The 15566-nt window shown below is 47.7% G+C and overlaps 1 protein-coding gene across 1 annotated transcript in view; it reads left to right on the forward strand.

The window, feature by feature from the left end:
* The window catches only part of WWC2 (WW and C2 domain containing 2), a 177065-nt gene that overhangs the window by 110069 nt on the left and 51430 nt on the right, over positions 1-15566 (forward strand). Inside the window, exons 5-8 of the mRNA XM_066237894.1 lie at positions 6242-6321; positions 10891-11020; positions 14495-14641; positions 15260-15333. Coding sequence (XP_066093991.1) covers positions 6242-6321; positions 10891-11020; positions 14495-14641; positions 15260-15333 — 431 coding nt within the window. The remainder of the gene's footprint in view (positions 1-6241; positions 6322-10890; positions 11021-14494; positions 14642-15259; positions 15334-15566) is intronic.

The following is a 15566-nucleotide window of genomic DNA, read 5'->3' on the forward strand; positions in this document are numbered from 1 at the left end:
AATACCATCAACCAACTCAATCAAATGAACATTTGTAGAAATACCATCTAAAACTAGCAAAATGCATACTATCTTCATGTGCACATGGAATATTCATAAAGGAGACCTTACCCGAGGCTATGCTGAGTGTTAGGGCAACTTACTGGTTTATTTGAATTACTTATAGAGATCTAGCATTGCCTTTCCATATTTTTATCTCAAGCTAGTATATATTTCATAAGTGTTTCTTATAATCTTTCTCAATGACTTTTTCTTTTTTTCCTTTCTGAGTTGTTAAAGAAAAGTTTGGGTTAAAAAAATATTGTGTTCAGGCCCTGGCCAGTTGGCTCAGCGGTAGAGCGTCGGCCTGGCGTGCGGGGGACCCGGGTTCGATTCCCGGCCAGGGCACATAGGAGAAGCGCCCATTTGCTTCTCCACCCCCTCCTTCCTCTCTGTCTCTCTCTTCCCCTCCCGCAGCCAAGGTTCCATTGGAGCAAAGATGGCCTGGTCGCTGGGGATGGTTCCTTGTCCTCTGCCCCAGGCGCTAGAGTGGCTCTGGTCGCGGCAGAGCGACACCCCGGAGGGGCAGAGCATCGCCCCCTGGTGGGCAGAGCGTTGCCCCTGGTGGGCGTGCCGGGTTGATCCTGGTCGGGCGCATGCGGGAGTCTGTCTGACTGTCTCTCCCCGTTTCCAGCTTCAGAGAAATACCAATATATATATTGTGTTCAATCATCTTGTTTCTGATGACTGAATTCATTTATTAGTCATCACAGATGGTTCTAGGGGTGTGTGGCATTCTGTTTCCCTCTATTCTTCAGTCAGGTCAAAAATGCCTTTATTATTAATCCCGTGCCTGTCTGGGGCAGAATTCTCACTCCCCTTAAAGGTGAGGATTTTTAGTGACGTGGGAGCCGCAGGGAAGAGAAGCCCCTGCAAGGGGGGTGGGGGGGGTTGATAGCTGCCCTTTGTTGGCTCCCGGTGAGACAATCGAGAACATGGTGACGAGGGAAGGCGGTCATTAGTAAAATGCCACTTGGCTCATTACGGCTTCACCACAGCAGGGCTCCCTGTGGGCAGACGTGTGAAGCCTGCCTGTCTTGGGGACCCTTCCAGGCCCCACAGGTTTCTGGAATTTACTTTTCCTTCACTGTCATCTTGGTCCTTCTTCTAAAACAGAACTTATTACACTAGGATGGCAAGAGGTGGTAAGAGGCTCTGTGATTTCCAGTCATACTTATCACACTTAATTATGGCATCTTCCTGGTTTTCAGGAACAACCTGAAAATCAATTTGACAAGTCAGTCGCTTTAGTGCAGTCAGAACGGAAAACAGGGACTGTGCAGAAGTCACAGCTCCCTTAGCTCAGTCTGGCGTTCCCGTTGTGAGACTTGATTCCTTAGGAATAGGTCTGGACAAGCCGAGGCCAGCCACAGCCGCAGCAAGTCTGACAGGTGAGAGACAAAACAAAACCCAGGCTGTTCGCATCGTCAACTGGGGTGGGACACAGGGATAATGAAGTTTCTCGACTAAAATAAGTGGCATAGATTTTATTTAGGTGACTTTGCTATAGTTGCAGTTCATCTTTCATTTTACATGTATTATCATACCATTATAATGAAAACTTTTATAATTATAGCTTTTAAAAAAATTTTCTCCTGGGTTCTGGACTGCTCTCCGCTGCTTAGCAGCCGTGAAACCATCAGCAGATTACTTCCTTATCCTCTTTAGCTGTGAGATCCCTCAGCTATAGAAAGAGAATTAAACTGTCTCTACCGAAGAGAGGAGTCGTGAGGACTGAAAATAGTCCTTTATCCTCCGCACAGTGTCTGGGACACATAGAGGGCTCATGAATTTTACCTCATTATTGCTTCCTGGTCAAGTCCACATTGTGCTAAATAAATTTGCAGGTCAGCATTAGCTTAATCCTTTAGCTGCGGTCCAAGGACATTGTTTTTACATTCTGTCCTAAGGGTGGGTTGGAGAATGGAAAAGTAGAAAGAGTGATCTCCTAATAGCTTATGATGTCAGGTGGTTCTCTGAGAAGAAAGGTTGTTGAACTAATGAAGATCACAAGTCTTAAAACCAAAAACAATTGAAAACAATGTTTGGAAATAATATCTGTTTTCACTTGTCAATGTAATAGAACCAAACTTTTTTTATAGGAAGTCGAAATAAAATTTAACATTGATATTCAAGAGCAGAGGATCATTCAGGTAATCCACTAAGAAGATACCACCTCCCCCCAAAAATAAAAACAGTAGCTCACAGCCAAGTTTAGGTAAAGTAAATAATGTGAGAAAAGAAAGCTCAAGTTAGCTTTCTCTGTCACGGTCACTCCACAGACAGAATGTCACGTCACTTAGAGTCTGAATTGTCAAATGTTAATATTAGATTTTACGTGATAATTTTTTAAAAGAAATTAAATTAGTGTGTCACCACAGTCCAGATAAGTTGAAGTATTTTATGTCAATGGATCTACTAATTGTCTTAATTGGGTTCTTCTTAGTAGGCTCGCTCTCACCATTGTTTAATTAACTGTTTTTGAAGGTAGACAGGTTTCAGCCCAGCTGTTTGAGTTGCTATTGATTTCTGGATTAACTGTTGTTGTTTAAAAATAAAATGTTAGCTTTTTGGTAAGAAGCTCTTGGGAGTGCCATCAGAGTCGAAGTACGAAGTACTGTGGAATGAGCTATTGATCCCTGATGCCTCTTGCAACGTTGTAGCCCAGGGGTCGGGAACCTTTTTTGGCTGAGAGAGCCATGAACGCTACATATTTTATTTTATTATTTTTTTTTGTATTTTTCTGAAGCTGGAAATGGGGAGAGACAGTCAGACTCCCGCATGCGCCCGACCAGGATCCACCCGGCACGCCCACCAGGGGCGATGCTCTGCCCACCAGGGAGCGATGCTCTGCCCCTCCGGGGCGTCGCTCTGCCACGACCAGAGCCACTCTAGTGCCTGGGGCAGAGGCCGAGGAGCCATCCCCACCCCCCGGGCCATCTTTGCTCCAATGGAGCCTTGGCTGCAGGAGGGGAAGAGAGAGACAGAGAGGAAGGAGGGGGGGTGGAGAAGCAAATGGGCTCCTCTCCTATGTGCCCTGGCCGGGAATCGAACCCGGGTCCCCCACACACCAGGCCAACGCTCTACCGCTGAGCCAACCGGCCAGGGTAAACGCTACATATTTTAAAATGCAATTCCGTGAGAGCCATACAATGACTTGTGTATGTTAGGCATTATCCAATAAAAATTTGGTGTTGTCCCAGAGGACAGCTGTGATTGGCTCCAGCCACCTGCAACCATGCACATGAGCAGTAGGAAATGAATGGATTGTAATACATGAGAATGTTTTATATTTTTTACGTTATTTATTTATTTATTTATTTTCTTTCTGAAGCTGGAAACAGGGAGAGACAGTCAGACAGACTCCCGCATGAGCCCGACCGGGATCCACCCGGCACGCCCACCAGGGGCGACGCTCTGACCACCAGGGGGCGATGCTCTGCCCATCCTGGGCGTCGCCATGTTGCGACCAGAGCCACTCTAGCGCCTGAGGCAGAGGCCACAGAGCCATCCCCAGCGCCCGGGCCATCCTTGCTCCAATGGAGCCCTGGCTGCGGGAGGGGAAGAGAGAGACAGAGAGGAAAGCACGGCGGAGGGGTGGAGAAGCAAATGGGCGCTTCTCCTGTGTGCCCTGGCCGGGAATCGAACCCGGGTCCTCCGCACGCTAGGCCGACGCTCTACCGCTGAGCCAACCGGCCAGGGCACGTTATTTTTTTTTTATTAAAGATTTGTCTGCAAGTCAGATGCAGCCATCAAAAGAGCCACATCTGGCTCGCGAGCCATAGGTTCCAGACCCCTGTTCTAGCCTAATGCTGAAACCGAAACGTCCGACACGATGCCTGTGAATGAGTCCGTTCTCTTCACGAGTGACAGCACCTTCCAAATCCAGTTCAGGTGTCTCCCCTCTGTGAGGTCGGCCCTCGCCCCCAAGCTTTGAGTAACCCTTCCCTCCTCGGGACCCCAGTGGCATTGTTTCTGCCTCTCTCTGTAGTTGTAAATGGGGCCTTGCAACACAATTGTTTGTACTTCTTTCCTAATAAAATGTAAGTGCCTTGGGCCACAAACTGGTGAACACTCAGATAAACCCTCCAGATAAATTATTGACCGTCTATTCATAGTCTTGCGCCTCAGGTATAGGGACGCAGTACCTGTCCTTGTCATTTTATTGCTCGCAGTGCCTTGTCTTCCTCTGGGCGTCTTCCCTCCTATAATATTGCATGCATGACTCTCTCTTTCTTTCCCCAAACCTCTCCGCCACTACTTCATGGCATATTTCATCTCTTCCTCTAGCAGATTTCTGAAGGTAAAGGTGGTGAGATGTATAAATATTTCTGAACTCCCTTCTTTCAACGCGCACCCTCTCGGCGATCCCGTGTACTCCGTGCATTTAGAATACCGTCTGTGTGTCGGGGCCTCTCAGTTTTATATCTCTGGGCTGGCTACTTCTTCTGAACATCAAGTCCACATACTCCAATTGCCTTTGAAGTCTCATGGGTATCAGAAAGATATCTTAAAGAAAACCCTCATCTTTATCCTCAAATCTGAGCCCAGTCTCCAAAAAAGCAGCTACCTGAGCCCAGCTGGCAAGCCCAAATCCTGGATGTGACCTCTGACCCTTCCTCTCCCTGACCCTCCACCCTGAGTCTGTCACGCAGCCCTGCTCAGTCTCCCTCCACAGTGGTCTGTCCTCCTCCGGGCTCTGACCTCCTCCGGGCTCTGACCTCCATGGCCCCGCCCGCACGCACGCCCAGGCTGCAGATGCCATGACCCTCTGGCCTCATTACCAGGGTCAGCACAGTGATCTTTTAAAATTCCTCCTTGATTCATATTGTTCTTAGGACGAGACGTAGACACCCTCAACATGGCTTCAAGAGTCCATGCGGCCAGGCCTTCTTGTCCAGCCCAGCCATGTCACGCAACACCGCTGTGATCCCAGAGCCGTGCTGAGGCCACCCCTCCCACAGAGGAGGGTTTGTCCGGAACCTCTGCCTTCTCACCATGGGAAGCCCACTGACCCTCAGCTCAGCCATGATTTCCTCAGACAGGCGTTATCAGAGACCTCAGCCTACATGGGGTCCCATCCCCCTTCTATGTCTAAAAGTATCCTGAACGCGTCCTTTATATCCCCTGTGATAACCTGAGAGATTTGTTCACCGGCTGATTGCTTCTCAGTATCCGCCTCCCCCCCGCCCCATTCTTTAAGACCCTTGAGGGCGAAGATCATGTTCCTTCTGTTCACATTGCAGACCCAGGATCTGACACACAGTGGAGAGCCAATAGATATTTGTGGAATGCGTAGAGTAAACAGGAAATAGAAGTTCAAAAGCACGTTGAAATGCTGTGTAACAGAATGTGCTTAAAACTTAAGCCTATACCCTGACATATGGAACCATGTTTCTGACAGCGTGGGAGGACTTCTCAGGGTGACTACAGTAGGCTTCTGCTGTCCTTGTGACCGTCAGGGCTTAGTACTGCTACTACCAAGAAATATATTTGACAATAGGAGAAGAAATATATTTTTTGATCAGTCTGACATTATAGTGACTTATCACCTACTGTTTGCCTGGTACTGTTCTAGAAGCTCGGACTGCAGCTGGTGTGGTGCAGCTTACTTTCCCGTGGGGGACAGTTAGGGAGCACACAGAAAGTTGTAGCTTTTGAAAAATACCATGAACCAAATGAAACGGAGTAGTGGCATGGGGGGGTGGCTGGGGGGGTCCTGCTGGCAAGGGCGCTGTGTGAGCCGAGACCTGAGGGACAAGGAGCCCACTCCTGAAAATCCGGGGGAAGCACTGCAGCCCACGGAAGAACTTGTGCGAGAACAGAGGCTGCCCATGGGGCCAGTTGTCCCAGCGCCCGGGGCAGGATGAGTGCAGGCTTCTAGAGTTAGGGACAGGTACCGTGGTTTCCATGTCTCCCTCCCCCTGGCTGTTTATCACGCAATGGAGACCACACTGATGCCCCACTCCTGGGAATGTTGCTAAATAAGGTGATGGCGGTTAATATTAGAAATAATGTCCACCATTGATAATCTACACGTGATGTCCCCTTCATAGAATTTATGTCAAGGAGAAACTAGTAGAGTGAATGTTCAACTAAGGGCCATGTTTATGTGTTTAATAGTTTACTAATGGATTATCTTTTAAAGCAGCGTTGCTAATTATTTACAAACATTCATATTTACATTGATCTCTCACGAAAGGTTAAGAAGCTGAAGAGGGAGCTCTCACAGATGAAGCAGGAACTGCTCTATAAAGAACAAGGCTTTGAAACACTGCAGCAGTGAGTATAAAACACCGCCATTGACTTTAGAATCATCAAAGCCCCCAGCTAATACAAAGAAAATACAAGTGTGGATTACCTAAGATAGTTCCCAGAGAAACAGTATAAAGCTCAAAGCTCCGTACCAAAAAAAAAAAAAAAAACAAAACAAAAAAAAACACCCCAAAAAAGCAATCAACCAGCAAACCAAACACTTGGGGAAATCTCTGTACTTTGAAAGGGCCTGAAGTTTTTATGAACCTTCGGAGGATCAAAAAACCCACAGTGAAAACTTCAGTGTGTCTCCTGGCACCTGAGAGCCGTGCTGAGACTGGGGTGTGGGCTCTCCTCCTGGCTTTGCTGACCGTCCGCTGCCCTGGGCCCAGCTGGGGGTGGCCCTCTGCCTCCGACTGCCCCTGGCATGACCTGGAGTCTCCCTGTGGCTGATCGCAGGGAGCGAGGGGGGACTGACCGCTTGCCCTGTGTCCAGGCCCCTGCTGAAGGTGGAGGGTCACTGGCGAGGCTCTCTGGGTGGGCCAGGCTGAATGAAGATGGACAAGACACCAAGTAGTAGGCTCTGGACTCCCGGGCCTGCTCCCAGGCCCTGGAAGCCGCTGTTCTCCCTCCCATTGAGGCCTGGCCTGACCACACCCTGGCAGGCTCTCCCACCTGCGGGGTCCCTGACGCAGGGAGGAAGCTGGGGGTTCTACAACCACGTGGCCACAGCGAGGCTCGAAGGCCTTGTTCCCTGAGAGGCAGCCGGCTTCTCCTTCCGCCGCTGCGCTGCGGGCCGTAGGGACAGCCCCGCCCATGCTGCGCTGCGGGTTGTAGGGACAGGCTCATGCTGCGCTGTGGGGTCAGAGGGACAGCCCCACCCATGCTGCGCTGCGGGTTGTAGGGACAGCTCCGCTCATGCTGCGCTGTGGGGTCAGAGGGACAGCCCTGCCCATGCTGCGCTGCGGGGTCCTAGGGACAGCCCCGCTCAGTGTCCTGTCCAGGTAGGGCTCCCGTTCATTCTTCCTGCATCTCCCTTGGCAGTCCAGGGTAGCAAGGTGCCACCCCGTTTAGAGGTGCCATGTGATCACTGGCCAGGCAGACGCATGCTGATTGTTCTGCGTGTTTGGACGATGTGTTAGATCTCGGATGCCCTGTCACCTCGTGTAGTCCCGGCCGTGACATTCTTTCAGGTGTGCCCATCCAAGTGGTTTTCAAGCCTTACCACATGTGGGAATAATCTGAGGAGCTCTTTAAAAAATTCCCGTTTCTGGGCCGCACCCCAAGTATATTTTAAGAGACCCCCCCCAGATGGGGCTCACATACAGCGATGCTCTCAGAAGTTCAGGTGGTTGCAGAGCTACACTAAGAACTGGGCAGATGTAGAAGGACACAATGTGTCATTTAATAATTGTGTGTCAACATAAAGGGGCATGAAGGAAGGCTTTTGTAGCAGGAGTGGAGAGAGAAAGGGGAGTTTGAAGAGCACCACAAACGGTTCAGCCATATGTTAAACATTTTTAAAGCACGTGAAATTGTAACTCAGCATCACCACCCGGGATTAAAGGTTAGCCAAACTTGCTGTTTTTGTTATGTTGATGTAACAATGCCTTATTGTTCCAGAGCAGTTTGCTTGCAAGCAGTTTTTGTAGGAATGTAAGGCATGTTTAAGAATCTGTCAATAACATTCCACAAGAAAACAATAGCCATTTGTGGTAAAAATGCAAGCATTCTCTTGCAACGATGCTAACCCCCTGAACCAAGGGTAGAAAGGTAGCTATCCAACCTCAGACGCCTCTGTTGTCTCTCTTAACAGAAGACAAAGTAAAGCTGTTTTCATTCAAGTGTTAACCACCCTACCAGAACATTGAATAAGGATTTAACCCAGAGACCATACATCAAGAAGCTGTATTCCTGATACTATGAAGGGACTTTCACTTAGGATTATGACAGGAAGTATATTTCAGGAAAAGATTTAAGTAGAATCCCACTGCAGGTTTTTGCAACTTTTCATTTATTCTCAATAGAATGAAATATTTTTTGTTGAATCCGGAATGACAATGTAACTTAAACTCGAGCTCTCCTTTTTACTTGCTACAGTAGTTTATGCTGAATAAGCGAATGTGGCTTTATTCTCTGAGTTACTCATTTCATTTGGTCGGTGGTCCCAGAGTTGACTTTGGCCTGAGCCAAAGCAGAGCCTCTGTGTAGATGCAGACCAGGAAGAAAGGTATCTCCCCTCTGCCACCCGAAACTGGAAGAAGGGAAACGGTGAGGCACCCAGCAAGCCAAACTCCTGTCCGGACCTAAGAGAGTTCGGCTCTGGCGATGGAAGACGTGCAAATAGTCCCTTCTCTTTCACAGGAAACCAAGACAAGTAAAACTTAATCACAGGGCACACACAAACCGGAATATTATTTTTTTAATTTTGTAGGGAAAAAAATGTAAAATGGTATTTCTTAAACTAAGAACAAAAAACACAGTACTTTGCTTTAAAAATCAGCAAATAATGCTAATATTTCATTATATTGTCAGTCAGGACCAAAAGAGAAAATAGCTGGAAGTCAAAAGGTGGAGGAGAAAAGGGAGAGCCGTGAGGGTGAAGGAGAAAAGCAACATTTAAAGCTGAGAGGTTCTCAGGAGGCAGACCTCGGCGGACGCCACGCTGAGACGGCTTGTTCGGTTGAGCCATCGATAGCCGGGACATTGGCATCTAGTTTTAAAGCTCTCTGAAATTCAAATTAGCAGTCTTGACCTAGTACTGCTTATATTTTTAAATGGTAAAGTTTATTCCTGAGAACAGCTTGCCAATGCTTTTTTTATTTTCAAATGTTCAAGTTGATTTCTGAATTAAAGATGTTTTACTATTAAATTCTGCTGGTTTTTTCCCAACTAGGAAGAAAGTACTTGAGCTTTAGAAATTCACTTTGACACAATTTGAGACCTTTCTCATGAAATCTCACAGATTTTTAAAAAAATCAAAATAAGTCCTTGGCCTCAACTAAGTTTAATACTTAAAAGACCCAACAATGTCATTGCCCCTTCCCAAATAAGTGGAATTAACCAATATTCAAAGTGCTCCCAGTGTTTTTACCAAATATTCTAGCTGTTGTGGTCATCAGAGCCCCATGCCGAAGTCTGTCATTCTGCGGCCAACCACCTGACCGGCTAAGTGTGTTGGCACTTTAGGGGCTAAATTTGCACCAACTTTCTGGCTTGGTTTCTTCCTCTGGAGGAGACGACTGGTGGAGCTCGGGTCCTTTCCCACCCCAGACACTGCCTGTGTGTTTAATTCAGTGATTTCATTCGTTGTGCTCTATTTAATCAGACGACCTTACGATGAAATTTATTTTATTTTCTTAGGTTCTTTAAGACTCTTCACTGCTTGTTCAGCAGCATAAAATATTTACTAAACTAGTTCTTGGGGAAATGCGGCATCTCCACACTGCGCTTGCTCTAGTAAACTTGGGAAGAGCGAATAAGATAGCTTTGTTGGGTTTTAACATTTACCCTTCACATTGAAATAAATATAAGTTATTAAATGTTTTGGACCGAAGGAGCTCCGAGCCGGTTCTCTGTGGTTTAGCAGATGGCTTGTCCTGTGGGTAAGACCACAAACATGTCCGAGAGGGAGAGCTGTGGGCCGCAGGGCGGGCGGAGGCAGAGCCGGCCTTCTCCCCCCCATGGTGGCCCCGGGCCGCGGGCACAGAGAACCAGGGCACTGAGAGCGAAGAAACTGTTAAACCGTTGTTTAGGAAGAACTGGGTAATTTGAGTGGGCCCTTCACGCACAAAGAATTAGGTTCCCTGAAATCCTCTGACATCGGGTGACTGTATGAACTGTAGGACATTTGGGAACAGATCTGCATGGGGTGGGGGGGTTGCACCAGCTCATCGAAGAGCTCTTTATTCGATGGTAGTTGACGGCTGCCCATCTGCCTTCTTCCTGGCTTGGAACTCATTCTGCGAGGCCAGCCATTCATCCTAACTCGTAACGTTGATGAAAACAGAGTAGATGCATTTCGCATATTTAAAAGAAATGAGGAACTAACCACAGGATTGAAACGCTGTGGGCGCCCGCTAGTGTAAGTAAGAATCACTCCCGGTGGTTAAGGCCTGCCAGGCTGCAGGCACTGCTGGGCTCTGCACAGACGTTCTGCAGGTAGAATTTGGCTGCAGTGATGAGTCCATAGCCCCTGGGGTCATCCAGTTTATGGGCATTTCTGTCCTTCACTAGATCATTGCCCATGCCCTGACCTTCCCAGGGTGGGTCAGGCGCGGCCCTGAGCAGGGGTGAGTTCTTCCAGCAGTGGGGTCACCGGAACAGACCGAAGGCAACAAGACTGGGCGTGAAGGTCATCAGAAGGGACGGCATGCGGTGGGCGGCAGGGGGAGGCTTAGCTCACAGCAATGAGGACGGACAGGGGCAGAGAGGGTTGGCTCGGAAGGGCCACACTGGCACGGGCGGTTCGAGGGCTAGCCCAGCCGCCGGGGACAGCCCCAGACCAGCCCTGCTGTTTAACCTGTACCCTGGCATGCTCTGATTCCGCTCCTTCTCTCTCTCTCTCTCCCTCTCTCTCTCTCTCTCTCTCAACAGAATTGATAAAAAGATGTCTGGAGGCCAGAGTGGCTATGAACTCAGTGAAGCCAAAGCCATCCTATCGGAGCTGAAATCCATCAGGAAGGCCATTAGCTCAGGAGAGAAGGAAAAACAGGACCTGATGCAGGTACATTATGGGACATTTGTTGAGTCAAACCACTACCTTTTGGGGCCCCAGAAACTCTCATGAGGCAGAATTCCGCCATCAGAGTCGGACGGCCCTTTATCCTCGCCCCACCCCCCACCCTCATCTCGCCCCCCCCCCCACAGAACCAGGTCCCACAGTGGAGTGTTCTTCCACTAACGCTGCGGGGGGCAGGGGGAGGCAGACTAGTTCCAAGGTGCTGACATGCTTATTCGAAGGCAGGCTTTGGGTGGCCTTTGAGACAGTGGGCGGGGCATCCTGGAGCCCACGGAAGGATTAGCATCCCCGTGCACCCCCGCAGCTCACTGGAAGCTTCCTGGGGAACCCTGATAAGCAGGGTTATCTCCTGCCCAGGATACATAAAGGGATGTCACCTGGGGTCAGTAAGTAGAAGATATGCCCTGAGGTGAGAGAGAGCCTTCTCCCACCGCGATCTTCGGAGTGAAGTGGGGAATGCTGGCCGAGCAGGGGGATATCTGTCTAGCCCCCCTAGGGGTCCTGCTAGCCGTGGTACAGCCCCCGTTACACCTGTAACCTCAACAAGCAGGTCCGAACTCCCCATGACCCAGCCTGGCATGTAGAAAGAACCAAAAACAACCATTTCGTTATCAGCAGCCAGCATTTCAAAGATCTCTCTTCAGCAGATGTAGCCCAAGTGTTTTCTTAAGAAGAGGGTGAATCTCCCCCCCCCCCCCCCCCCCCATCCATTCCATAATTATCGCAAGCACTGAGAATTCTTTGCATTTCAGATACTTGGAGTTCTTCACTTAGCCACGTGAGGACTCAGTCTCTGTCTTTGGGAAAGTGTTAGAGCCAATGGTGATCTTTATATTCTTAACAGAACCTCTCCATTTAAATACCGTATTCAGCTACTACATGTCAGTTTTCACAAAGCTAGTTGAACATAGGTAAATATTCCTGAACCCGTGTAATTTTGCATTTGGGCAGTTTTGAAACAATTTGCAGGGAGAGATCCTACCACAAAGACGACAGTAACAACAGATACTGGCCAGGCCGTCTTCTGCCTGCCTCGCATAGAGATGACTTGTGTAATTCTCACAGCAGCCCTGAAGACGAGCACTGTTATTCCCAACTTACAGGCGAGGACATGATAGCCCAGGAGAGTTAAAGAACTTACTTAAGGTCGCCCAGCTAGGCAGTGGCGGGCCTGCGCTTCAAACCCAGCTGGTCCTGCTCCGGAATACGCGGTGCGAACAGCAGCCTAACCCGTGCAAGACTTGACTCGAACATAGTTTGTTTTTGCTTCATGGTGATCCCGCTGATTAAACCAGTAATTCCTGAAATGCACATAATTCCTTTGACTAAAGTTAATGGAACTTGAATGTATTAACAGTTGAATCATGTAAATCGGCAGTGTTAGATCATCTTTGATTCTTCCTGTAAACTTTGGGTTTATGCACAGGCCGAATTAAATAAAGAGATTAGATTCCTTTTTTAATTACTAAAGTATATAAAATAATTCATCGGCAGATACAGAAATAAACAATAGAACTGAAAGGGACATTAGGTACCTTCCGGGACTTTCCAACCTCTTAACCACAACATGCAATAAAAATATCTATTTTATGTCAAAACCCACTAAGACACAAATATCTTTATACACAAAACAAATGTCACAGAAATATGCCTTCTCTTAGTACTAGTAATGACTCTGGCTTCCTTTCCTAGTCCCTTCTGTTTCTTTAAAAAGACATGCTAGTTGTGACCTCAGTTGATTGAGTGCAGTGTCATCACAGATGGGTTTGAAGAATACTAATCTTTCCACTCTACAGATAAAAATATAGAAAAGACTTGTCCAAAGTCACTAAACAATTTCTTGGTTCCTTTCTGTCATGTGTCATTTGATGTGGCCATTTAAGTTTTATTCCTCTTGTAAATACATTCTGTACACATATCCCTTTTTTTAAAAAAATTTTTTATTATTTTTTTTATGTGCCTTGACCACGGGCCTTCAGCAGACCAAGTAACCTCTTGTTTGAGCCAGCGACATTGGGCTCAAGTTGGTGAGCTTTTTGCTCAAACCGGATGAGCCCGTGCTCAAGCTGGCGACCTCGGGGTCTCGAACCTGGGTCTTCCACATCCCAGTCTGACGCTCTATCCACTGCGTCACCACCTGGTCAGGCTGTACACATATCCCTTTGAAAGAAAATACAAGTTTGTTTAAAAAAATGTATCAGATTTCTGATAGTTCTGATTTCTTTATGAGAATTTCAAATATCAAGATTAAATCCTGGTTCTTCTTAAGAGTTGATAGTAAGTTTCTTACCTTTTTTATCCATGTTTTATAACCTTGTTTTGCCTTTGGTGGCAAATTAGGTAAGATTTTTCCTTTTTCAGACCTTCCCTGGCTCACCCGCTCTCTCTCAGGTCAGCTCAGCCTGTCAACCCTGGTGCTGACGGCAGGCACGTCCCCTTTGATTGTCACTTTACCAAACTACACGTGTCAGCTTAGGCAGTGCCACACAGTTGACTTACAGACAGGCTCAGATCGCCTGTGAGCATTGTGACCTGTGGGCTTCAGTTGCCTCGAACGTTAATGTGAGCTAAATAATCTCCCAGGTCCGGTTCAGATGCAGAACAGCAGAATGGCAGGCCTCTGCTAAGTAAGAGGTATTTCTGCTGTCTCTCAGATGAAATTGCATTCTAGGTTGTCCATGTTCCCTGGTTTCTACTGCCTAAAGCCAGTCGTTCTTACTAAAAGAGAATTACTGTATTCCATTCAAGTATTAACATTGAATGCATTTTTTTTTTTGTATTTTTCTGAAGCTGGAAACGGGGAGAGACAATCAGACAGACTCTCGCATGCGCCCGACCGGGATCCACCCGGCACGCCCACCAGGGGCGACGCTTTGCCCACCCGGGGGCGATGCTCTGCCCCTCTGGGGCGTCACTCTGCCGCGGCAACCAGAGCCACTCTAGCGCCTGGGGCAGAGGCCAAGGAGCCATCCCCAGTGCCCGGGCCATCTTTGCTCCAATGGAGCCTTGGCTGCGGGAGGGGAAGAGAGAGACAGAGAGGAAGGAGGTGGGGGGGTGGAGAAGCAAATGAGCGCTTCTCCTGTGTGCCCTGGCCGGGAATCGAACCCGGGTCCCCCGCATGCCAGGCCGACGCTCTACCGCTGAGCCAACCGGCCAGGGCCTGAATGAAATTTTTAAGACAAGAAATGTAAGTATTAAATATAAAGAGACCATTCTTCACAGGGTGAATGGCTCCCAGGCTGTTTCGGGATATTAAGATGGCCTGTACTTGCACATGCTTCCAAGGTCACGTGTGTGTGTGTGCAGAATGATACTCTACTCTTACTTTCTCCAGTACAATACTGTCAAGTGAAGTCATTGTTTTTTCCATTCAGATGAGTTCTTTTGGCTTGATTTTACTGGATGGGAAAGCTTTGCCCTCTTGACTTACGAAGTCCTTTGTCTCTATCTCCTGAACAGAGCCTCGCCAAGCTGCAGGAGCGCTTCCATTCGGATCAGAGCATCGGCCAGTCTGAGCCTGACCTGAGGTCCAGTCCTGTGAACTCCCACTTATCTCTCTCCAGACAGACCCTGGATGCCGGGTCACAAACAAGCATTTCTGGAGACGTAAGTAACGTGCCTGGAAGGGCGGGTCCAGTGCTGTCCTTGATGGGGGGTGGGGGGATGCTTAGTGTTTTCCCGTTTCGAGCGCCATTAACAATAATTTGCAATAATCCCCAGTAATTTTTGTGTTCTCTTAAGTGCCTCTGAATTAAGTGCTATGAAAGGAAAAGAGGTAGAACTCAACCGTAGGGCCAACCTATTTGAAAAAATTAATTTTTGAAGCTATTTAGTTCATATTTTATGCAGCTGAAAGCTACATGATGGAAATTTTGGCTCATGGTGACAAAAAATTAGTTCCAGTTCATAAATTTTATTGACTCGTATACCCTTCACAAACTCCTGGGTACCAGAAACATTTACCTGACATTTCTTTCATTATTTTGAATTTAATGTGTGGAGAAAATGATGTTAACGTCTCTGAAAGACAGAGGCAAGCTTGAGCTAGAAAGCAAGGTTTGGCCCCTACTGAGACGATCAAATAAGTGCCTCTTGCAACCGACAGCCTCGGCTTCAGTCCCGTCTTCTCTAGCTTTTCAATTACTTGTACTTCCCAGAAACAAAAGCAGTTTACCCCCGTTCATTAGCAGAGTTAATTGACTTTTCCCTTTTGTTTTTTACTAGATTGGAGTGAGAAGTCGATCAAATTTAGCTGAAAAGGTCAGGCTGAGTCTCCAGTATGAAGAAGCCAGAAGAAGGTAACCAGGGGCCCTGAAGGTTCCGTCGGGGTCAGCAGTGTGTCTTTTCCGTAGTTAATCTTTTCTCCTGTAGTGACATCTGCTGGGCACTCCCCACATGCTCTTGCTAAGGTTGCCTTTTGGTTGTTTTTTTGTCTGCTTGTTTGTTTTTAAGATTTTATTTATTAATTTTACAGAGAGAGGAGGGGTGGGGAGTGGGAAGTATCAACTCATAGTTGCTTCACTTTAGTTGT

Source organism: Saccopteryx bilineata, chromosome 6 (genome assembly GCF_036850765.1).
Source record: "Saccopteryx bilineata isolate mSacBil1 chromosome 6, mSacBil1_pri_phased_curated, whole genome shotgun sequence".
NCBI classification, from domain to species: domain Eukaryota; kingdom Metazoa; phylum Chordata; class Mammalia; order Chiroptera; family Emballonuridae; genus Saccopteryx; species Saccopteryx bilineata.